Genomic DNA, 25,679 nt, shown 5'->3' with positions numbered 1-25,679 from the left:
CAGGGTTCTACTTCAAGAGTCTTGGTGTCACATGCAAGGTTCATACAATGAAAGCTCAGAAGAGTAATGGCTTAGGTAATTAAAGAAGGGTCTGTCACAGGATGCATGTAATGCACACAGAGTCAGAGAGAGAAGGCTGGAAAGAGGTAATGCATACCTTTGAACATCAGAGAAGAATAAGCTTTATTTTCAACAAATAAATTGCAAAAGGAAAAGGAAAGAGAGAGAGACGGAAGAGGAACCTGTGGTTCAAAAGACACATAGAAGACATAGGAACCTATCACTATGTGCAGAAGTTATCTGGATCCTGGATCAAACAGTTAAAATAAATTATGAATAAAATAAGAAAAATAAATTATGACTGTGATACTTATTATGCAAATGAAGATGTGAACACTGATTGATGATACTAAAGAACTACTTTTAATGTTCCTTTTCAGCATGATTATGGTACTGTGATTTTTTTAAGAGTCCCTATATTTTAGGTAAAAGGATACATATGAAACACAATGGCCAGAGGCTGGTAATTGTTGAAGCAGGGTGGTAAGTATATGGGGTTTATTATATTCTTCTCTCTACTCCTGCATGCATGAAATTTTCCATAATAAAAGATTTAAAAAGTAGACTTTCACATTGGCCCTGGGGAGCTGGGTAAGGGCTTTGATTGGCAGAGACACAATCAGAGGATGTTTTATGAAGACTGATACAGTCACTCTGAGGAACACTGATAAAAAGCTCAACAAATAGTTCAGAGACTATGGGAATCCACAATTAGGGCAGTGACCAGGAAAACAGAGAGGAGACATAAGTGAAAGGAAGGAAGAGCAAAACTTGGTAGTTCACGGGCAAAGAGGGGCACAGCGAGGGAGCAGAGATGGTGACAGTCCAGGGGCAGTGGTGGGGAACAGCAATGTCTCCCATGAGACTGTGGCCATAGGGCAGGAGAGGAGCAAGGACTGGCTTTGGGGCAAAGATAAGCATCACAGGAATCCATCCAAGCAACACATAGGCCTGGGGACAGGTTTCAAGGAGCAGGCAGCAGAAGTAACCTCAGAAACTCATCAGGCAGTGGGGCGAGGGAAAGGATGGCCAGAGTGGGAAAAAAAGTTTAGAGTAAGGGCAAGGCAGAATGGACTGAGTTAGGGAAGGGCTGAAAAAGCAGTAGAAAAGGTTGACTTGAGCAGGACAACAGGGAAATGCTGAAGATTATTTTTTAATTATTCAAAATCTATATAAAATTTCCTTCAAATAGGCTGTTTTATCCATCTGTCACCTAGTTATATAGGTAAACTTCAATAATCTATCCTAAAATTGAATATAGGATTGGTTTATATCTAGTAATATAAAAAAGGACAATACAATTTGCCAGCAAACATAAAAACAAACACTTAATGGCCAAGGATTTATTTTCAAATCCTTACAATCCAAGTGTTTGTCTTTGTATTGTCTGCTTTTATGGAGGCACTCCTGGAGAACTCCTAATATCCAAAACTGCCTGTGTCCATTCCCAAAGGCCCTGTGAAGTTGTGGAGAGGCCTAAATGAGAAGGCAAGATCCAGACAATCAAGAATTGAATCACAATAATAATTATGAACTCTGGAATGGAGAAGTAGAAGAAACAGGACAGGTGGCAAGCACAAAAATCTACTTAAATGTAAAACCAAGACAAAGTAACTGGGAAAATTAAGGTTTCAGAAGAGGTCAATATTTTAAGCCTTGACAAAATAAAAATGATAAAAGCAACCAAATCTGGAGGTAAGGAGAGGGAGATGACAGATAAAAAGGAAGGCTAATCCCCTCATCTTTCAAAGTAGGTGAATCAGTATCACTATCTGTCTAAAATAGAAACATGGGATGAACAAAAAAGTAATGACTCCAATCTCCAAATAGTTTTCATAATCTTTTTCTCAATTTCAGAGGGATCTTTTGGGAACTAAGATCTTTTGTGGTGAAGCAATAATTGTTTCAAGTTAACAACTTCTTTGGTTTCATTTAGTTTTTTCTTTTTTCCTAGTTAAATTCAAATAAAATTATATTGTATACATTTTGTTTTTTAAAAAAAGTAGCATGCAAGGCATAATTATATTTCTGCCTATGTCTCTTCTATCTACTGATATCCATCTAGCCTTAAGGTGCATTTGAGTGGTTGTTAAAAGAGGTCTTGATCGATGGACACTAAATATTTACATGAGTATTTCTAGACGGTGAGATTTGAGGGATTTATTGCTTCTTACTTTGTACTTTCCCAAATTGCTTGAATTTCTGAAAACGAATATATGTAAGTTTATAAAAATTCATTTCTTTGAAAAGAATGAAAATCACAAGAAAGAAGAAAAATTTTATTAAACACCCAACCTGTGGCAGATGCTGTATTAAATTATCATATGTGGAGACAGTGGCCACTGGAGGTTCTGAGGGGAGGAAGAAGAAAAAACAGGTGTAATATGGGGGCATTTTCAGGACACTGGAATTGTCCTGAATGACAATGCAATGATACAGGCCATTATATATCTTGTCATACCTTACAAAATTCTGTGGGAGAAAGCTTAAACCATAATGTAAGCTATAATCCACACTTAGTGGCAATGCTCCAATATGTGCTCATCAAGTGTACCAAATATACCACACTAATGAAGAATTTTGTTAATGTGGGAAAGCAAGGAAGAGGTAGGGAGTGGGACATATGGGAATCTTTTTTATGTAACGTTTATGTAATCTAAGTATCTTTTTTAAAAAAATGTTTTAAGTATATATAAAAAAAAAATTCTATCATAGAGAATATCTATGCTGGGAATTACTGTATCCTTTTAAAGAATTCTATATCTGGCAAAATTCTTTCAAAAATGAAGGTGAAATTAAGACATTTACAGATAAACAAAAGTTGAAAAGAGTTCATTAAAAGAAGACCTGCCATACAAAAAATGCTAAAGGGAGTCCTTTAGGCTAAAATAAAAAGACACTGACAGAAACACAAAGCCATTAGAAAAAAAAAATTTTTTTAATTGGTAAAGGTAACTACAAAGGTAAACATAAATCCTTTATTATTGTACTTCTTTGAAAGAGCTTTTTCCCTTCCATACAACTTAAGAGGCAAGCATGTAAAATAACATTTTAAGTCTATGTTAATGGGCATACGTAGTATAAATATATAATCTAAGACAAATTAAAGGGGGCAGGACAGATTATATAGGAGTAGAAAATTTGTCTACTTCTGAAACTAGGTTGGTACTAGTCAAATTAGGTTGTTAGGCTTTTTTTCTTGTTTTTTTTTTAAATATATTTTTTATTTATTTTTAAAAGGTACATAGATCACACAAAATGTTACCTTAAAAATAATATAGGAGAGTCCCATATGCCCTTCTCCCCACACCCCCCACTTTTCCCTCGTCAACAATTTCTTTCATTAGCATGGTACATTCATTGCATTTGATGAACACATTTTGGAGGGCTGCTACACAGCCTGCATTATTAATTTAAGATTTTCATTATAACTATAAAGGTAGCCACTAAGAAAATAACTAAAAAATTTAGAGAAAGGGAAAAAAGGAAATCAAAATGGCACACCACAAAAAAGCAACTAAATACAAATGCAGTAATAAAGTAACTGAGGAACAAAAAACACGATTCATAGAGAAAACAAATAGCTAACTGGCAGAAGTAAATCTTTCCTTCTTGGTTATTACCTTACATCAATGGATTAAATTCTCCTATTAAAAGGCAGAGATTGGCAGATTGGACAAAAAAAGCATGATCCATTTATATGCTGTCTACAAGGGTCTCACTTTAGGTATAAAAACACAAAGCATGATCCATTTATATGCTGTCTACAAGGGTCTCACTTTAGGTACAAAAACACAAAGCATGATCCATTTATATGCTGTCTACAAGGGTCTCACTTTAGGTACAAAAACACAAAGAGGTTGAAAGTAAAAGAGTGGAAAAATATCCCATGCAAACCATAATCAAAAGGGAATCAGAGGAGCGGGTGTGGCTCAAGCAATTGAGTGCCCACCTCCCACGTGGAAGGTCCTGGGTTTAGTTCTCAGTGCCTCCTGAAAAAAAAAACAAAAAAGCAAAACAACAAGCAAAAAAAAAAAAAAAAACAAGTCAAGGAAGCCAATGTGGCTCAGTGGTTGAGTGCTGGCTTCCCACACTCAATCCAGTCCCCAGTCCCTCAAGGGAAAAAAGAGGGAATTGGAGGGAAGCAGAGTGGTTGTGCACCTACTTCTCATGTACACCCCATACAACCCTGGGTTTGATCCCCATTGCCTCCTAAAAAATAAAAATGAAAAAAGGGAATCGGGGAAGCAGATTTGGCCCAACGGATAGGGTGTCCACCTACCACATGAGAGGTCCAAGGTTCAAACCCAGGGCCTCCTGACCTGTGTGATAAGCTGGCCCACGTGCAGTGAGTGCCCTGCCACGCAAGGACATCCCCCGCATAGGGGAACCCCACGCACAAGGAGTGCGCCCCGTAAAGAGAGCCACCCAGCACAAAAAATAGCACAGCCTGCCGAGGAATGGTACCATACACACGGAGAGCTGACACAGCAAGATGACACAACAAAAAAAGACACAGAGCTGGGTGCCACTGACAAGAATACAAGCAGACACAGAAGAACACACAGCAAATGGACACAGATAGCAGACAACTGGGGGTGGGGGGGAAGGGGAGAGAAATAAATTTAAAAATTTAATTTAATTTAATTTAAAAAAAGGGAATCGGGGAAGCAGACTTGGCCCAGTGGTTAGGGTGTCCGTCTACCACATGTGAGGTTCATGGTTCAAACTCCGGGCCTCCTTGACCCGTGTGCAGCTGGCCCATGCACAGTGCTGATGCGCACAAGGAGTGCCCTGCCATGCAGGGGTGTCCCCCGCGTAGGGGAGCCCCATGCGCAAGAAGTGAGCCCCATAAGGAGAGCCGCCCAGCGCGAAAGAAAAGTGCAGCCTGCCTAAGAATGGCGCCGCCCACACGGAGAGCTGACACAACAAGATGACGCAACAAAAAGAGACACACATTCCTGTGCCGCTGACAACACAAGTGGACAAAGACGAGGACGCAGCAAATAGACACAGAGAACAGACAACCGGGCGGGGGTGGGGGGATGGGGGGGATGGGAGGGTGGGGGAGATAGGGTGAAGGAGAGAGAAATAAATAAAGGAATAAATCTTTAAAAAATTTAAAAAATAAAAAAAGGGAATCGGAGGGGCTATATTATTGTCAGAGAAAAGACATTATATACTGATAAAAGGTGCAATTTAGCAATTAAATTAGTTTAAAAACATATATGCACCCCACAACAGAGAGCCCAAAAAATACATGAAGCAAAAATGGTCAGAATTGTAAAGACAGTTCTACAAAAATAGATGGAAACTTTAAAACACCACTTGCAATAACTGATAGAACAACTAAAGAGAAGATCAACTTTAAAAATAGGGGATTTGAACATTATTAACTAAGTAGATCTAATGGATATATATAGAACACTTCACTCAACAATTGCAGAAAACACATTCTTCTCAAAAACACATGAAACCTCTTCCAGAACAGACCATATGTTAAGGCACAATCAACAAAACCAAAACTCAGTTCTTTGAAAAGATCAACAAAATTGACAAAACTTTCACTCGATGAAAAAGAAAAAGAGAGTGACACAAATAACTAAAATCAGGAATGAAAAAGGGGACATTACTGTCAACCTTACAAAACCGAAAAGAATTATAAGGTACATGAACAATTTTAGGCCAACAAATTAGAAAACTGTGATGAAATGGACAAATTTCTTGAAACATACAAATACCTAATCCAACACTAGAAGACACAGAAAAATTTCAACAGATCTATAACAAGTAAAGAGATTAAAAGAGTAATTTAAAACATCTTAACAAAGAAAAGTCTAGGACCAGGTGATTTAACTGCTGAATTCTACCATACATTTAAAGAAGGTTTACTATCAATCCTTCTCAAACTCTCCAAAAAATATAAGCAGGATTACTTCTTAACTCATTCTATAAGGCGATATATTACCCTGATATTAAAGTCAGAAAAAGATAGCATAAGAAATAAAATGACAGACCAATAACACTTATGAATGTAAATGCAAAAATCCTCAACAAAATACAATAGTATATTGAAAGAATATACACCATGTCCAAGTGGAATTTATACCAGGAACGCAAGGATGGCTCAACATAAAAAAATCAATGTAATACACCACATTAATAGAACGAAGGGGAAAAAAAGACAATCTAAATTGAAGCAGAAAGATATCTGACAAAATCCAACATCTTTTCATGATAAAACACTAGGAAAGGGAAGCGGCCGTGGTTTAATTAGTTGGGCTCCCATCTACCACATGGGAGGCCCTGGGTTTGCGTCCTGGGGCCTCCATGTGAAGGCAGGATCACCCGCACACTTTGGAAAGCCACTGGCTCAGGCGCCGCAGAGAGCCACTGGCCCACAAGTGCCTCAGAGAGCCAACTCAGCAAGGTGATGCAACAAAAAAGACAGACAAGCAAGAACACAGAAAAAAGGACAGCGAATAAACACAGAGAGCAGACAACAAGCAAGCCGCAAGGAAGGGAGGGATATAAATAAAAACAAATAAATAAATACATACACAGAAGAATGCACAGCAAATGGACACAGGAGAGCAGACAGCAAGCAAAAAGCCACAAGGAGGGGGGGCTAAAAAAAAAAAAAAAACACTAGGAAAACCAGGAATAGAAAGGAACTTTCTCAACATGATAAAGGTCATTTATGAAAAACCCACAGCAAATATCATACACAATGGTGTCAGATTGAAAGCTTCCCCCATAAGATCAGGAATAAGACAAGGATTCCTGCTGTAACCATTATCAACATTGCACTGGAAGTTCTAAACAGAGCAATCAGGCAAGAGAAAGAAATAAAAGCCATCCAAATTGGAAAGAAGAAGTCAGATTATCCCTGTCTGCAGATGATGTGATCCTATACACAGAAAATTCCAAAGACTCCACAAGAAAGCTACCAGAATAAAAAAAGATACTGCGCAAAGTTGCAGGATATGAGATAAACACACAAAAAGATAGTTGGATCTTTGGTGGATTGAATTGTGTACCCCAGTTTGGACATGTTCTTGGTCTTGGTCCACATTCTAGGGGTTGTGGACCCAAAGTAAATAAGATCCTTCAAGATATTAATTCAGTTATGGTGTGGACACGATGATTTAAATTATGCTTTAATTTGGATTACTGGAGTCCTTTACAGGCAGAATGAAAGTCAGATGTGGAAAGAAGCCAGGAGAGGCCACCATGTGCTTCACCATGTGACAGAAAAACCAAGGACCAAAGAGCACAAGCAGCCAGCCCCAGAAAGCCACAGTCTTCAGGAGAGGTGTTTTGTTCACATCTCAATTTTGGACTTCTCCTAACCTCAAAACTTTGAGCCAATAAAGTCCTTTTGTTTGCCAACTCATTATATGGTAATTTGTTTCAGCAGCCAGGGAACTAAAACATTTTTCTAAACATCACTAATAAACAATTTGAAAAGGAAATCAAGTAAACAATTCCATTTACAATAGCATCTAAAAAAATAAAATATCTAGGAATAAATTTAAGTAAGGAGGGACTCGGACTTGGCCCAGTGGATAGGGCATCCGTCTACCACATGGGAGGTCCGCTGTTCAAACCCTGGGCCTCCTTGACCCGAGTGGAGCTGGCCCATGTGCAGTGCTGATGTGCGCAAGGAGTGCCCTGCCATGTAGGGGTGCCCCCCGCGTAGGGGAGCCCCACGTGCAAGGAGTGTGCCCTGTAAGGAGAGCCTCCCAGGGTGAAAGTGCAGCCTGCCTAGGAATGGCGCCACACACACGGAGAGCTGACACAGCAAGAAGACGCAACAAAAAGAAACACAGATTCTTGAGCCGCTGACAACAACAGAAGCAGACAAAAACATGAACATGCAGCAAATGGACACAAAGAACAGACAACTGGTGGGGGAGGGAAGAGAAATAAAATAAATCTTAAAAAAAAATTTAAGTAAGGAGGTGAAAGATTCATACACCAGAAACTACAAAACATTGCTGAAAGAAATGAAAGAAGACCTAAACAAATGGAAAGACATCTCATGTTCATGGATTGGAAGGCTTAATATTAAGAGTCAATACTTCCCTAAAGTGATCTACAAATTCAATGTAATCCCTATCAAAATTTCAGTAGCCTTTTGTGCAGAAATAGAAAAGTTCACCCTCAAATTCATATAGAATTTCAAGGAGCCTCAAATAGCCAAAGCAATCCTGAAAAAGAACAAAGTTGGAAGACTCACACTTCCTGATTTCAAAACTTACTACCAAGCTATAGTAATTAAAACAGTATGGGGAAGCAGATGTGGCCCAACAGATAGAGCATCCGCCTACCACATGGGAGGTCCAAGGTTCAAACCCAGGGCCTCCTGACCCATGTGATGAGCTAGCCCACGCAGAGTGCTGATGGGTGCAAAGAGTGCCATGCCACACAGGGGTGTCCCCTGCGTAGGAGAGCCCCACGTGCAGGGGAGCCCAGGTGCAAGGAGTGCACCTCATAAGAGCCACCCAGCATGAAAAAAGTGCAGCCTGCCCAGGAATGGCGCTGCACAAACAGAGAGCTGACACAGGAAGATAAAGCAACAAAAGGAGACAGATTCCAGGTACCACTGACACAAGCGGACACAGAAAGCAGACAGCTGGGGTAGGGGCAGGGAAGGGGAGAGAAATAATAAAAAATAAATCTTAAAAAAAAAAAAAAAAACAGTATGATATTGGAATAAGGATAGACATATATATAGGCCGAGAATAGTCTCTTCAACAAGTGGGGCTGGGGCAACTGGAAACTTACACACAAAAGAATGAATGTGGACCCCTACTTCTTACCATACAGAAAAATTAATTCAAAATGGATCAACAATCTAATTATGTGAATTAATACTATAAAACTCTTATAAGAAAACATAGGGAAATCTCTTCAGGATCTTATAATAGGTAATGGATTTTTAGATTTTACCTCAAAAGCATAAATAACAAAAGAGAAAAATAGATAAAATGGACTTCATCAAAATTAAAAACTTCTGTGCATCAAAGGACATTATAAAGAAAGTGAAAAGACAACCTAAAGAATGGAAGAAAATATTTGGAAACCATATCTCTAATAAGGGTTTGAAATTGAGAATACAGGAAGAACTCCTACAACTCAACAACAAAAAGTCACACAACCCAATTTTAAAATGGGGCCAAGCACTGAGCAGCTGCAGCACACATCATTGGTGACACAGGTGTTAGTAAATAACGCTCATTGCTACAGTTCACAGACGAGGTTTCAGCCACTGCATGACTTTACTACTGGTGTTGAGTTCAATGCTCAAATGATAACTATTGACAGAAAACAGATAAAGCTTCAGATATGGGATACAGCAGTCCAAGAGTCCTTTCATTCCATCACAAGATCATATTACAGAGGTACAGGAGGGGCTTTGCTAGCATATGATATTACAAGGAGAGATACCTTCAACTACTTGACAACCTGGTTAGAAGATACCCACCAGCAATCCAATTTCAACATGGTCACTATGTTTATTAGAAATAAAAATTATTTAGAATGTAGAAGAGAAATTTTAAAAAGTGAAGCTTTTGCACGAGAACATGGACTAATATTCATGGAAACTTCTGCTAAGACTGCTTCCAAGGTAGAAGATGTATTTACTAATACAGCAAAAGATAGGAGTATTTGACATTAGTAACAAGGCAAATGGCATTAAAATTGGCCCTCAGTATGCTTCTACTAACACAACACATGCATGTGATCAGGAAGGACAGCAGGTTTGATGAGGTGGCTGCTGAATCTGTTTTCACTGTCTAGCTGCCCATGGGGCCTACTCGCGTGTTCTTTCATACTCTCTCCTCCTGCTCAGCTGAGACATGAAACTAATTAAAATGGCTTTATGTTACAAAAGAGTTCAATCTTTCAAAGTCTTACATAACTTTGAATAAACTGTAAATGTTCACTTAAAAAGACAAATTCTGGAGACTGTATTCATAACTATTTGCATTTGAATTCTAGGTCAACTGACATGGTTATTTCTCTTATATGTTGCTTGTGCCCTTGACTGTAACTGAATTGTATTAAACACTATCAAGTCATCCTGAATATTTTAAATTGGTTTGTTGTAGTTAGATTTCCCAACACCTGTGGTCACCTAATGTTTAATATTATAGAACTATCCTCAAAAAGTTTGTCAGTTTTCAAGGCTATGAGGAAAACAGAAGGACTCTTCTAATTCTGTATTTATCAATTACTTTCTATATATATAGTTTAATATGCTGCTGGGGTGGAATTTGCCAAGCTTGACTTCTTTGATGCATTTAATTCTATACTGTTCGGAGCTTGAAGCTATAGGAGTATTGTTAGAAATTGCTTGGACACTGATTTTTAGATTTTTGACACTGTTAACATGCATGTTCATCTTTTCTTATCACTAGTCCAAGGAAAACATGCTTAAAGACTATGTATGGGATCAACCTGTTTTAATGCTAAAAGTTTGCAATTTGTTCCCAATTTCCTTAAGGCTTCTTCAGAAAAGGATTTGTTTGCTTTAATAAATACTGTTGGTTAAAAACACTGTATAATGAGTTAAAAGGGTAAAAAGCAAGGAATCCCTACATCTAACCAACTCAAGAAGAGCTGCCATCCACATTTAGATGGCACATTATGAGGACTTTAATCTTTTCTTAAATACAATGTTTTTTTTATTTTAGTCACATGATTTCTAGATATTATTCATGCAAGACAGTTTTTCAGTCATGATGTACAGTGACTTTGTAAAATTTTTCTTTCAGTGGCAACCTATAATCTTTAAAATATGCTAAGCCTCACAAAGCACGTGTAGCTTAGTAGTTGAACACCTGCTTCACATGTACAAGGTCCCAGGTTCAATTCCCAGTCCCTCCTAAAAAAAAAAAAAAAAGGTAAGGCTCTTATCTGTTTTGAAGAGAATGACAATAAATCTACCAGATGGAAAATACTGTTAAAAGTAGAAAAACTTTAATAATTTACTTTACGGAATCAGACTTGGCCCAGTGGTTAGGGAGTCCGTCTACCACATGGGAGGTCCGTGGTTCAAATCCCGGGCCTCCTTGACTCATGTGGAGCTGGCCCACGTGCATTGCAATGTGCGCAAGGACTGCCGTGCCACGCAGGGGAGTCCTCATGTAGGGGAGCCCCACGTGCAAGGAGTACGCCCCATAAGGAGAGCCGCCCAGTGCAAAAGAAAGTGCAGCCTGCCCAGGAATGGCGCCACACATGCAGAGAGCTGACACAACAAGATGATGCAACAAAAAGAAGCACGGATTTCCGTGCCACTGACAAAAACAGAAGTGGACAAAGAAAAACACACAGCAAACAGACACAGAGAACAGACAACTGGTGCGGGGGGTGGGGAGAGAAATAAATAAATCTTTAAATATATATATATATAATTTACTTTATGTGGTGGTTTTAGCTTCTCTTTCTTCTTGGCCTATTACAAAATTGTTATAACAGTGCAAAATAAATCCTATCAATTAAAAAAAATAGATCAAGAATTTGAATAGACATTTCTCCAAAGAAGATATTCAAATGGGTAATAAGTACATGAAAAGGTGCTCAAAAAATTAGCCATTAAAGAAATGCAAATTAAAACTACAAGTTACCACTTCACACCCACTAGGATGGTTGGTATTAAATAATTAGAAAATTACAAGTATTAGTGAGGATTTGGAAAAACTGGAAACTTCATGCATTGGTGGTAGAAATGTAAAATGGTATAACCTCTGGAAAACAGTTCCCCAGAAAGTTAAACATAGAATTACCATATAAACTGGTAATTCCACTCCTAGGTATATACCCAAAAGAACTGAAAGCAGGAACTCAGACAGATATTTGTACACCAATATTCATCACAGCATTATTCACAATAGCCAAAAGGTGGAAGATATTCAAGTGTCCATCAATAGGTGAACGGATAAACAAAATGTAGTATACCCATTCAATGGAATATTATTCAGTTGTAAAAAGAAGTGAAGTACTGGTACATGCTATAACATGGATGAATCATGTTGAGTGAAATAAGTCTGACAAAAAAGGACAAATATTGTATGGTTTCTCTTCTATGAAATTGTGATGGTTAGGTTAATATGTCAACTCAGCCAGGTAATGATGCCCACTTGTTTGTTGAAGAAAGCACTGGGCTAATTTTAATACAATGGCACTTTATGGACTTTAATCATCAGTGAGGTGATTGCATAGATGGCTGATTACATCTAAAATCAACTAAGGAGAGTAACATCAGCAGTGAGTGAAGTCTCATCCAATTATTTGAAGAAGTGATTTCAGCATTCAGAGAAAGAATCCCCATCTCTACTTCAGATAGCCAATGTCTCCTGGGGAATTTAATGAGGACCTTCATCTGAGCCCCTGGCTTGCAGCCTGCCCTACAGAATTTGTACTTATGCTTCCCTAGGGTACGTGAGACAATTTTATAAAATCTCATACTATTTACAGATCTCTCCTATCAGTTCTATTTCCTTAGAGAACCCTGACTAATACAGGAATACTTAAAATAAGCAAATTCATAGAGGCAGAAAGTAAAATAATGGTTACCAAGGATGGAAGGGGCATGGGGAATTATTGCTTCAAGAGTATTAGTTTTGCTTTGGGTTGGTGAAAATAGTCTAGAAATAGATAGTGGTGAAAGTACTGTCAATATACTTAAGGTGAAAGAATTGTCCACTTAAGATGGTTAAAATTACTTTTGTTATATATATTTTACTGCAATTAAAGTGCAGCTTAGGAGGTACCAAGCAGCATCTATGAAATGGGAATAATGCTCTTACTCCCTGTTATCACTGCTTATCTGCAGCATCTGAAATCATCATATGTCACACCAAGGCCAGTTCAAGCCGCTGTCCCAATATGTCTCCAGGAAGTTCTTCCAGTGTGTGAGGTTCAACAAGTTAGCAGAGAAGACAGTACCAACAAGCAAAGGATAATGGATTAAGAATATTACTTCCCCTTCAACTCTCTCAAGATCCCGACTACTCATAAAGTCATCTAATAACCTAATACCTCTCTGCCTCATGTTCATCCACTTACTGGCTAAGAGAGCAGGCCTCAGCTGAGAGCCTTCAAAAGGCCATCCTGTCTGTTTTGTTGTCAGTAAATTTTTTACTATGGTTGCCTTCTACTTTATGGCACACAATGCTAGTTCTCCACTTAATTTAATAGTAATATATACTTTCCTGTTTAAATACATTCAGGTAAATAAGAAAGTGAATCCACTGAAAGGAAAAAAAATTCATGTAGTTCAACATGTCATTTTATGAATGTTGATTCCGAGGTCCAGAGAGGGAATGAAACTTGACTGAGGTCATATAGTGAATGAGTGACTGGCCCTTGACCCCGAGCCTAGTATCCTTTCAAGAGAGCATAATAAAGCAAATAACTTATAATGACTTATACATGTTCTTACTGCCTCCCTTCTCCTGGCCCCTCAAAGATCTCTTGGTTATTAAAGGCCTGTAATTAGATATTTCTCAAAAGACTGTCTTCAAAAAAAGTTGAATCACAGTGGACTTCAGAGGAAGAGACAGGAGTCAATGAGAAAGATTAACTAGGGGTCTGTCCCAGTAATCCAACAGGAAGGTAATGAGATCTGGAGTATGAGAAAGCTGAAGGGCAACGCCTTGAAAAAGAATCAGGACAAGCAGAAAAGAGAAAGGAAGGGGTGTAAGGTGAAGAAGATGAGACAACTCCAAAAAGAACCAAACAGAAAAGGTTTCAATGAAAGAATGTAGCAGAATTCCTTCGAAGTCAACCTCAAAATCACAAGATCTACTAAGAACACTCCTGAGTAAAGTTCCAGAACCAACTCTCTAGAAATGTGTGCATCAGGAAAATAAATTCAATCTCAGAAGACAATGAGCTCTTCTGACCTACCCGAGCCACTCTCCCTTATCACTCCCTGAGGAGACACAGCTAGGCTGCTTCAAAGAGGGAAAAGTCAGTCCAGCAATATTAATCATCCCAAGAAACAGTCTGTGAATAAAGTATCAGAGTAACTACAATTAAGATTTAAAATAAAAAAACAAAAACTCACGCTGAGCAATGTGTAGAAAGGGAAAAGATGGGACTTCGAGCCTAGGACAGTCAAAACGTTCCCCCTAAAGCTATGGGATTGAATCCTGTGCTCAAATAAGCTTGAAAAGGTGGCTGAACCTTGGGGTGAACCACTGCAATTAGCAGGAAACTCACATCCATCTTGGAAATAAGTAGCAGCTGCTGTTTGATGCGCAGGAAAACGGAATCAAACGCCAACTGGTGGGCCTGCTGGTTAAGCCGAGTCAGGGCTATGCGAGATGCAGAAAGGAGGTTGTGATTACTTGACCCTTTCTCCTGAAGGAAGAAAACGCAAAAGTCAGTTTATTAGACCCTAAACCCAAACAAGGTATAAGCTACTTTAACATTCTGAAAAATCACTGAGAGAAAAACAGTGAGGGGAGTTCTCAAACTTGGCTATATTCCCAAATCTCCTGGGAGACTTACTACAATACAGCTTCACAGGGTCCACACCAGAACTACTGAATCAGAATCCACTAGGGTGGGAGCCCAGGAGTCTGTATTTTTATATTCACTTTCCCAGATGATTTTGATGCATTTAGGCTAACATGAGCTCATGATTTGGCGGTTTAGGAAAAATTACTACAAACAACCTGGGACTGTCTGTCCCTCAGAGATGGAAGAGGAAGGGAAAAGATCAGAAAATTCGAGTATAAAAAAGAGTGGTCTACAGAGCTCAGATTCCCAGGGAGATCAGGTCAGTTACACTTGACTCGAAGCCAGAGTTATGTACAACATGTTGAGCCCCAAGGAATTCCAAACAGCCTGAGAAAATACAGAGATGGAAAAGGTAACCTTAGTTTTGCTAGTCTAAATGAACCGATTACAACAAACAGGCATAAATCAGATTAGCAATAAAGATAAAGAGAGTTGCTTTAACCTAATCACAGAAGCATGAATGAAAAGACTTAAAGAACTGCTTTAAGAAGTGTGTTTGTCTTGAGTTCAGGTGTGGAGAGATGGAAAGGCCCCTGCAAAGGCAATGCTGAAGCTTCAGATGTGTACAGAGGCACAATGTGCAGTTCAGCCTGAGCCTGAGCCTGTCAGCCTGCACTGTGTGCCACAGAAATAGTAGTCTACTCAGGCAGAGTGAGGGTCAAACCAGACCAGGGAGGTAGGGGATGGTTCTGGAAAGGATGCTCGTGGCCCTCATAAACCCAGAGCAGTTGTGGCCATTCCATTTGCTAGGAGGTTCTCCTATCCCTAGACCCCAAAGTGTCCAAAGTTCATAGTCAAGGACAGCTTTATAGTAGACAAACTAAGAGTTCAGAGAAACGGCTAGGAGGGAGCACTTATTCCCAAATCCTCATGTATCCATGCAGTGGAACTTGCACTAGAGTTGTGCTCCTGGCCTCTCTCCACCCTTCCCTCACCCCTCTCCCAGGGAAAAGGAGTGACTTCTTTCTGCTGAGTTGGGGGTCTCTTTTCCAGGTTCTGCTTGTGTGCAGGCAATGCACATTCTGGTCCCCCCTCTACCAATCAGTAAGAGGGGACTGTCCCTGCCAGGGGTTGTCAAAGTCTGCCTGTCCTATTGACAAGTTAAACTCCAGAGTGAAGTATAGCAAGCCCATCTGGCCTCAGATCTAAAGCCATGTTCTCCAACTGTGATGGTTAAGTTCATGTGTCAACTTGGCCAGGTTATGGTATCCAGTTATTTGGTCAAGCAAACACTGGTCTGATTGTTACTGGGAGGATATTTCCTGGACTTAAATCAATAGTAAGTTGATTACATCTATGGCTGATTTCATCTACCATCAACTGAGGAGACTGATCAACATCTCTCTTTAACAATGAGAAATGTCTTGTCAATCAATTGAAGGCTTTAAAAGAAGTGAACAATTCAGCAGTCAAAAGGAAGAATTCCTATCTCTACTTCAGCTAATCAGCTTCTAGAGAATTCATGGAAAATCTTCACTGGAGTTCCCAGCTTGCAGGCTGCCCTATGAAAATTGGACTTGCCCAAACCCACAGTCATGTAATCCAATTCCTATAACAAATCGCATAATATTTACATAATATATACACATATTTGTCCCTCCTATTGGTTGTTTCCCCAAAGAACCTTGACTAACATATGAACTTAGCTTTTATCAGTAATAATGCTCCATCTATTCACCTCCTATGTTTATATCTCAATTAACTTAACTCAATTTGGTATATTAGCTGCTTAAAACCCTAACATAGTTATGACAGAGATAAAGCCCAGGGCCCACCCAGATAGCCAGAAATCCTGGATTAGGGAAAGGGTGCATGACAAGGCAAAAGCTTTCATTTGCAAGAATGCTATCCGTGTGGTCTCATACCTTGAGGGTATAAAGTATTTCCATCAAACTGGCATATTCAGCAGGGTTATCTTTTTGAAGGTGATTATATTCTTGCCATGGGTTCTTGGCAGTGCTCTTCTTGTCTGTCAGGATGCTATCCTGAAAACCAGCAAGGCTCCGAGGGCTGTAGGTGTCAGAGAGATACTTCCCTGCTGTGGACAAAATCCTGTAAAGAAAATGATGACCATTACGCCCCCAAATACTTGCATGGAATTCTCTTAGAAGAGAATTCAGGGAAACGGACTTGGCCCAGTGGTTAGGGCATCCGCCTACCGCATGGGAGGTCCACGGTTCAAACCCCGGGCCTCCTTGACCCGTGTGCAGCTGGCCCATGCACAGTGCTGATGCGCGCAAGGAGTGCCCTGCCAAGCAGGGGTGTCCCCTGCATAGGGGAGCCCCACGCACAAGGAGTGCACCCGCAAGGAGAGCCGCCCAGCATGAAAGAAAGTGCAGCCTGCCCAGGAATGGCGCCGCCCACACTTCCCGTGCCGCTGACGACAACAGAAGCAGACAAAGAAACAAGACGCAGCAAAAAGACACAGAAAACAGACAACCAGGGGAGGGGGGAAATTAAATAAATAAATAAATCTTTAAAAAAAAAATAAGAGAAATCAGATTGCACTTTACTAAATCCCAGAATATCCTCATGACGCAGTTTGAATAATGAGCTCCATTTTATAAAGAAATGAAGATGTCATTCATTATTTGGGAGTGAGATGAATCTCAGGTACACTAAGTCCCAAATGATTTTGTTTCCTATTTAACACTTATTCCATCAGAATATCCATCTTCTAAATATGGACATACAGCCCAAGGCAGCTCTCCAGTGGCTACAGTTTGAAATAAATACTGTGCACTTTCTATGTAGACCTTTATCTGGAATAGTCAATTGACGTGGTGAGCCACCAGCACTGCACTCACGGAGTCCCCTAGAGGAGGATGAAAGCAGTTCACCGCACACCTTTCTACCCACAGGACCTAACAGTCACATTCACTGGGTCTGTGTGTTATTTGTGTTCATCAGTACTATGAGGTTTACTTTTGTGGTTTTGGTGCTACAAAAAGATCTATTACAAAAGTGGTACTTTCCTACTTCTCTGAGAGAGAAAAAAGCCTTAGAGGAGGAGGTTCTATACGGTAATCAACCTTGGTGTACTGCTGGGGAAGTTTAAGCTCTATCTCCAAAAAAGATCTCCCACTCTATTTTTCCTTAGCCCAACTTTACCATTCATTCTGCACATTTAAATATGCACCTAACTATATGAACATATATATCCATGAAAAGATAGTACTCTATTCAAATATGACCAATTTCCTGACCCCTCCTTCACCACAATTGCTTATCAACAATTGGTAATTGCTTTATTTCTTTTTATTCTTAAAAATACTATTTTATTTATACTCATGTATGAAAAAAAAAATGGCTGTATTTATGTTTACATACATACCAAAATTGGAAACAAGAGTTCAATAACAAATTGCATTTAAATTTTATGAAGAAAACACAATTATTAAAACTGATTGGTTATAGATAGTAGAGTGGGGGAAAACCCATTAGCTATAATTTGCATTTTAGATAAAGAGCAGCACCCTCTGAGAATAAAAAAATTAGTAATATTTGTCTGTACTAAGAAATAATATATACATAGGAAAGTTAGTGATTATACTGACTTTATTACCTTTGCTAAGTCATTTTATCTTCCTCACATTCAATGCAAAGAAATAAAACTTAATGTGGAGAAAAATATGTCCTCATTATTATTCACAATAAAAAGGGTCTGCTTCATTCTGAAGTTCTGGGAGAATTATACACCAGGGACCACTTAACAGCTTAAGTGGACGAACATATCATTTTGATTCTCATCTACTGAAGAGAATCTTAAGCATACTTGGTGACTGAACTAACTCCATGGGAGCTGACATAGAACCATTTTTGTAGTGTCCTCAGATCTCACTAAATAAGACAAGACCCTAAACAAGGAAATGAAACAATCTGCCCAGAAATTATATCTAGAGGCTCTTTCTTAGTATAAGGTGGGAAAGGGGCCCTTTCTTGTGCACATGGATATAAGTATTATTGTGGTCTAAAGATTGCTGGATTGATAATGTGTCTGGCATAATGAAGATAAGATACATATTGAATCCATTGCCAGATTAAGAAACTTCCGCAACTTGTCTCAATTCTTCAAACAATGGAGCAAGTTCCTTTTCTAAGCTGACAATCAGTCCCGTGTTGGCACTGCTGCTGGCTATGAAACTCACCACCAAAGGAAAACGATTAAATTGAACCACCTGGTAGGTTTTATAGTAACAGATAATACTTTTCGCTTTTTGAAAGTCCAAGTTTGCTCCCTTGGTCTGTTGCAAGGGCAAAAGTAGGTAAGAAACCAAGTCTTAAAGCATGGTCTGGTGCATTATCATTTGCCACTTCAATAACTGGTGCTCCATCTCTATCTGACACACAAGAGCATGGAGCCCTTCAACACTCGGTAATTTTTTATACAGGAATCGTTTTAGGTCATCCGCCATGATGAACCCCTTTCTTCTGCACACTCAATCTCCATGCCCTGGACTTCGGTTCCCAGGGCTGTCCAGTTTTTCCCAGCTGTCACTTCAGGAATAGCTTCAAAGACAGGATCCTCTACAAGCCGCCATCACATGATTCATGACCTTGTCAGAGCTCCAGGAAGCACTTCCTATGCTTCCGACCGGTAATTGCTTTAGACATAGCAGTTTTTAGATTGTACTCACTTTTTCAAGAGTATGTCCCAAAACAAAACAAAAAACAAACAAAAAAAGAACATGTCCAGTACCTTTGAGGAATGCCTCTACTTGCAAAAAAGTGCAGGGGGACAATGCAATCCTCAGAAACCACTGCCAACACAGGCAGCTACCTGCCTCTACCAATTTTCCTGTTGCCTAAGCCTACAGGGAGTTTTGGTTGGGTCTTCTGTCTGCCTAACTGTGGCCTGTCACTGCTACGGCCCTCCTTCAAGCCTTCATCATTCCTTATCAGGACTCCTAGCAGTCTTCCAACTGGTTTCCCTTCCTCTAGTCCTTTTAAGCTCCACTCAATCTTTCCTCCAAAGGGTTAACACAGGGACCTTTCCAAAACACAAATCTGATTTTGTCTTTTTCCTGAAGATACCTCAAGTACCCCCAGGATAAAACTAAAAATACCTAGGCATGGCACTTAAGGCCCTCCATTGTTGGAACCTTCAGACCCTTACATACATTCCTTCTACACATGGCAAACTGCCCACCACCACCCACTCCATTCACCCTGCTTTGTCTACTCACATGCCTTGCTCACAGCACTCAGTCTATCTGAAAGGCTGTCCCCTACTCTGTGCAACTGTGAAAAGCCTACTTCTTCAAGCACTGGTCTGGGCACTCTACCTCTGCAAAGTCTGTCATAATGCCTCCCATGAGGCACCCAGTCCTCTGTCCCCCAACAGTCTCTCACCATGATTACAGCATTTATCACATGTTGCTTCATTTCTTTCCCACTGGATGGTGAAGACATAACCCACGTTCTTCCTGTTGGAATTCTCAGCACCTCGTGCAATGCCTGGCATAAGGCAAGTGCTCAACAGCTTTGTGCTGAGGGACAGTGGCCCTGGGTTTGGTAACTGGAGGCTGAGCTTTGGTCTTGGCCCCTGGGCAGTCTATTCTTCTTTGCAAGGTGATTGCCTTGTGTGTTTCCATCTCAGTCAACTAGGGAAACTGACCTCCCAGCATCAGGCTGCCATCCAAGTTGAAGAGAAACAGACATGTAGAAATGTCTGAAATACTAAAGATCAGAGTTTGAAATTTCAGAATAAATGCAACCCCAACCCCAAGGAACTAATGGCATCTTTTTCATAGCCAACTCTTCAGACAACATAAGATCATCTAATCATTACCACCTGATTTCTTCGTATATATATTTACTAGTATTGTGAACTAAACCTTACTGAAATGAACACTTCATTTCTAAATTCATCAAAGAAACATTATCTCATCATTGCAATGGGCTCTAAGATAGGTCTTGGGGATATGAGAGGATTAACTACAGTTCCAGACCTCAAGAAGCTCAGAGATTAATGAAGGGAGTCCAACATGTGAGCAGAGAAATTACAGTGCAAATATGCTAATTACTATGCCAGGAGAGTGCAGTAAATATACACAGAGGAGGAAGTAATTAATATTCTAATTCCATCTAGCTCCACAATTCATTTCCTCTTCATAGAAAAGTCATTATCCACTCTTCAGCCATGGAAGTATGTAAATAATATATGTATATCAGATATCCAAAACTTCCCATTAAAACTTTATCCTGGAAACAGGATACTCACTCGTTGTTGGGAATATAAAATAGTGCAGACGATGTGGAAAAAAAATGTTGGCAGTTCCTCAGAAAGTTAAACATAGAATTACCACATGACCTGGCAATCCCACTGCTAGGTATACCCCCAAAAGAACTGAAAGCAGGAACTTGAACAGAAATTTCCATACCAATGTTCATACCGGCATTATTTACAATTACCAAAAGATGGAAACAACCCAAGTGTCCATCAACAAGAGATGGATAAACAAATTGTGGCATATACATACAATGGAATATTATTCAGCCATAAAAAGGAGTGAAGTTCTGACACATGAGACAACATGAAGACAGCATGTTAAGTGAAATAAGCCGGACACAAACAGACAAATGTTGTATGATCTCACTGATATGAAATAATTAGAATAAGCAAATTCAGAAAGTCATAAACTAGAATTCAAGCTAACAGGGCTGGGGTGGAGGCAGGGAATGGGGAGTTAATGCTTAATTGGTAATGCTTAAGGGGTAATAGAAAAGTTTTGGTGAAGGATAATAGGTGATGGTAGCACAATATTGTAAATATAAGACCACTGAATTATGTATCTGAATGTGATCAAAAAGGAAAATGTGAGATGGTATCTATCTATCTATTACTAGAACAAAAATTTTAAAAAGAAACCAACCATAGGACTATACCACAAGTGATCCCTAATGTACACCATGTGTTATAGTTAAATCACAATTTTAATAATAGTCTTTGATCAGTTGTAACAAAGGTACCACACCATAGCAAAATGTTAATAATAGGGGTGAGTATATGGAAACTCTGTATTTTCTGCATGATTTACCTATAAACCTACAACTTCCCTCATAAAAATTAATTAAAAAAAATAAAAACAACCTTGCCCTTGTGAAAATACTACCATTATACAGAGATACAAAAGAGACATACCGGGGACACAGACTTGGCCCAGTGGTTAGGGCGTCTGTCTACCACATGGGAGGTCCGCGGTTCAAACCCCGGGCCTCCTTGACCTGTGCGCAGTGCACGCAAGGAGTGCCGCATCACGCAGGGGTGTCCCCCGCGTAGGGGAGCCCCACGCGCAAGGAGTTCACCCGCGAGGAGAGCCGCCCAGCGCGAAAGAAAGTGCAGCCTGCCCAGGAATGGCGCCGCCCACACTTCCAGTGCTGCTGACGCTGACGACAACAGAAGCGGACAAAGAAACAAGACGCAGCAAACAGACACAGAGAACAGACAACCGGGGGAGGGGGGGGATTAAATAAATCTAAAAAAAACACAAAAACAAAAGAGACATACCAATCTCCCTTTACCCCACCCGAGTTGCCTGGTATCTCAAAGAAATCCTTCAGATGACACCTAACTCAGCCCTGCTTTACTCAGCCCCTATATAACCTAAAATGACCCCCTTCTGCAAGGAAGGGATCTTAAGGGCCGAGTAGGCAACCATTCTTGCCCTTGAGGCACAGTTCAGAGTTTCAGAGCTACTGTCTCTAGTCAACCCAGGAAAGAGTTCCTTGGTAGGAGTCTGGGTCCTGCAGGGAGATTGGTGAGGAGATAAGCTTACAGGAGATAAGATAAGCTTTACTGGCGCAGGTCACATACAAGCTGCATGGCCTCCCTGATGGGAACACAGATGGTGATTGTGGCTCTTTTCCCTTGCCAGGCTTGGTGCTCCCAGGATGACATCATCTCTTAAGAAAGCTCCCGTAGAACTAACACAGATGGTTTATAAATGTGATTGTGCCTGAAAAGGGTGGTCTAGGGATGTAAATGTCAACTGAAAGAAAGCTAGAGAATAATCTAGTGACTGAACAACATAGTGAACCCAGAGATGGATGAGAATTGTGGTTAATAGTACAAATACAAGAATGTCCTTCTATGAACTAGAACAAATATACATTACTATTGCAAGGTGGTAAGAATGTAGAGAAGCATGGGAAAAGACAATTAATGTAACCTACAGACAGCAATACTGTAATATCCTTACATCAACGCCACAGATGTACTGTGTAAAGAACTGGGGGAGTATGGAAAAAATATACCAAATGTACACTACAGACCATAGTTAATAATAATAGTCTGATGATATTATCTCATAATTTGTGACAAATGTTCCACAATAATGTAGTGTGTTGGTGGTGGGGTATTGTATGGGTATTCTACACACATTAGTCCCTAACACAACTCTGTGAAAGAGATTTCTGTCCCCGGCCCCTAAAGAAGAGAGAAAATATTTGTACCAAGGGAATGAGACATTTAGCCAAAAGAAAGAAAGAAGTTCGGAAACCCAGAGCCCTTTGTGGGGAAAAACAAGCCAAATGGAGCCATCTCAAGGCACTGTAAATGCCTTGGCAAAAGAGACCCTGGCTAAAATCAGAATAGAGAAAGAGGGTAGAACAGCCTTTCACAAGGCAGACCCCAAAAGTCTTTTTTTTTTTTAAGATTTATTTTATTTATTTATTCCCCTGCCCCCTCATTGTTTGCACTCACTGTCTGCTCTCTGTGATCACATGTTGTGTGCTCTGTGTCTGCTCTTCCTCTCTTTAGGAGGCACTGGGAATGGAACCTGGAACCTCCCATGTAGTACAGAGGCACTCAATTGCTTGAGCCACCTCCGTTCCCTGCTTTGTTGTGTCTTTCATTGTGTTTCCTCTTCGTGTCTCTTCTTGTGTCATATTGCTGCATCAGCTCGCTACACAGCTCACTATCTTGCCCCCAAAAGCCCCCTCTGACACACCCTGCCTTTGGCAGCCCAGAATTCTGCTCCAGACGCCAGAAAGCAGGCTGGCTGGGTCAACCCCAAGATTCTGTGGGGACTTAACCATGACTTAGAACACTGTTTCTATGGAGAAATTTAAGTCCTAACAATTGACTTACAAACAAGCAGTTGGAACCCAGCCCATTCATAATCTGGAGACAACATGTACTGTTTCCTCATTTAGGCTGAATTCTGTCTAACCAAAATTATGTCTAAACATGGACAAGTAAGGCAGAGCCCTGCCCTTTGCAGTCCTCAATAAAGGTTTAATGATGACAGTCATGACAACGTGTATCTAGGTACAGACAGTCCTCGAACCCTGTGCCTTTTAGACCTGACTATATGCTATCTTTGCTGTAATATGTACTGTACCAAGTTCCTCCCCAGCCAAGAAGGTCAGGGACAGACAGCATTCTCCTACCTGTTTGCTAGCTGCTGCTCGAAGTCCCCACACTGCCGCAAGAGCTCTCCACAGGTGGATATTATCCTAAACAAAACAAAAAGCACTTCAAGCTGAAGTATCTGGAATGCTGACATTTACAGGACAAACATTGTCTCATTCACAGAAATTCTAACTATTTGATCCTTTTGCTGGTACTGGGTTCTGGGAAAGCAATTAACCATTTGATGGCCTACCTGAAATGTCTCATTAATTAGCAATTAATGTAAAAGGTAAACACTAGTACCTTCCAATATCCTCCACTTCAGAGGTCGCTCTGGTATAAATCCTAATTCTCTGCAATGCAAGTGCAAGGAATTGTGCATTTTCAAAGCACAGAGGTACTTTTGGGCTTTGTCCTTGAGATACTTTGTATCAAAAATTTAAAAATCAAAATTTACGGTTTAATATTTTTAAATGCCTGCTATTTGCAAGGCACAGAAGAGGAAACTGTTTTGATACTAGAAGTAACTGCTTCTGTACATGAAAAGAAGATGAAGATCAACCCATCTGTTTTTCAGAGATAAGCCTAAATGATCATCATATCTGTATTTAATAATCCTTTAATTTTCAAGTAATTTTATGCCAGGTCTCAAACTCTAGGCACTGAGTCCTTCAACACCAAACTCATAATGTCAGGACAAATCCTGGGATTAAAAATATCTTCATTCTGGTTAACTTTTAACTTTCTCCAAAGTACCTATCATCACCAGGGTATCTACGCATTCCATCATAAGAAAGGTTTATAAGAAACCTACCTCCATGGCCTTGGGGGCAAATGGAACAACCTGGTGTGTAATATTTTCCTCTATACCAAGCCACCACAGATGATAAGGGATACAGTTAGCAACTAGAACACTGAATTTCATTTTTTAAAAAGTCTCAAACATAACTCATGAGGAAATGATCTAAAATGGTCCTGGAAAGCCCTGGATTTGCTCCACTTACAGACAGCCTTTGGAGGGTCTGGATCATCTCTGGTGTGGGCTGCTACATGGAAACCTAGATGTGTCACAGTGCCCTGCACTTGTCACCTAGGCCAGGTTCAGGCAGGAAATCCAAGTAGGTGAAGTGGGCCAGGCAACAGCAGCTGCTCTATTTAGAATATATAAATACACCAAAAAAATGACTGAAGTGCCCAGGAAAACAAATTTCTAAATTTTTTTTATCTCAGCCTGATGGCACAGTTGTTAGACCACTTGGTAGTGGGGAGAACCCCAATACAAGAGAGAACAGAGAACACATGCCAGTCAAATGGGGACCTCAGCTCCTCAGCATTGATGATTGTGGCTGGGCAAGAAAGTGTGCCCAGCGTTGCCAGAGCTACCTAAGTTTTAGGTGAAGTGAGAAGTCTGGATTTTTATGTTAAATCTGGGTTTTAAGCGGTGACACTGAATTCAAAATTTTTAAAAATGCTGTGACCAAACAAAACATGCTGCAGGTCAGACTCAGCCAGAGGCCTGTAATTTTCAATCAATGGCTAGAGTTATCAAGGCCCAAACCTTCTCAGGTCACTGCTGATGACGCACCCACCAGACTTTAGGACTTGGCGCAACAGTGTGCCTGCCTATTGGCACCGGGGTCACACAGGCTACACCAAACCCAGCTGTCCATAACCAGTTGGGGAGGTCATCTCAGTGCCTTTCCCTGAACTCTTACTTGGTCCTTTG

At 40.1% G+C, this 25,679-nt stretch overlaps 1 protein-coding gene and 1 pseudogene across 6 annotated transcripts in view; one reads left to right on the top strand and one right to left on the bottom strand.

The window, feature by feature from the left end:
* Window positions 1-25,679, bottom strand: part of COG7 (component of oligomeric golgi complex 7) — a 119,621-nt gene that overhangs the window by 29,672 nt on the left and 64,270 nt on the right. For all 6 annotated transcript variants that reach the window (XM_004453792.4, XM_023587492.2, XM_023587493.2 and 3 more), the window contains 3 exons: window positions 23,992-24,057; window positions 16,464-16,650; window positions 14,296-14,436 (listed from right to left, as the gene is read on the bottom strand). In XM_004453792.4, coding sequence (XP_004453849.1) covers window positions 14,296-14,436; window positions 16,464-16,650; window positions 23,992-24,057 — 394 coding nt within the window. The remainder of the gene's footprint in view (window positions 1-14,295; window positions 14,437-16,463; window positions 16,651-23,991; window positions 24,058-25,679) is intronic.
* Window positions 6,149-9,833, top strand: LOC139437470 (ras-related protein Rab-2A pseudogene; annotated as a pseudogene).

This window comes from Dasypus novemcinctus, chromosome 23 (genome assembly GCF_030445035.2).
Source record: "Dasypus novemcinctus isolate mDasNov1 chromosome 23, mDasNov1.1.hap2, whole genome shotgun sequence".
In the NCBI taxonomy this organism is placed as follows: Eukaryota; Metazoa; Chordata; class Mammalia; order Cingulata; family Dasypodidae; genus Dasypus; species Dasypus novemcinctus.
The sequence above is the reverse complement of the archived record's forward strand: the minus strand, read 5'-3'. Positions and strand labels throughout refer to the sequence as shown.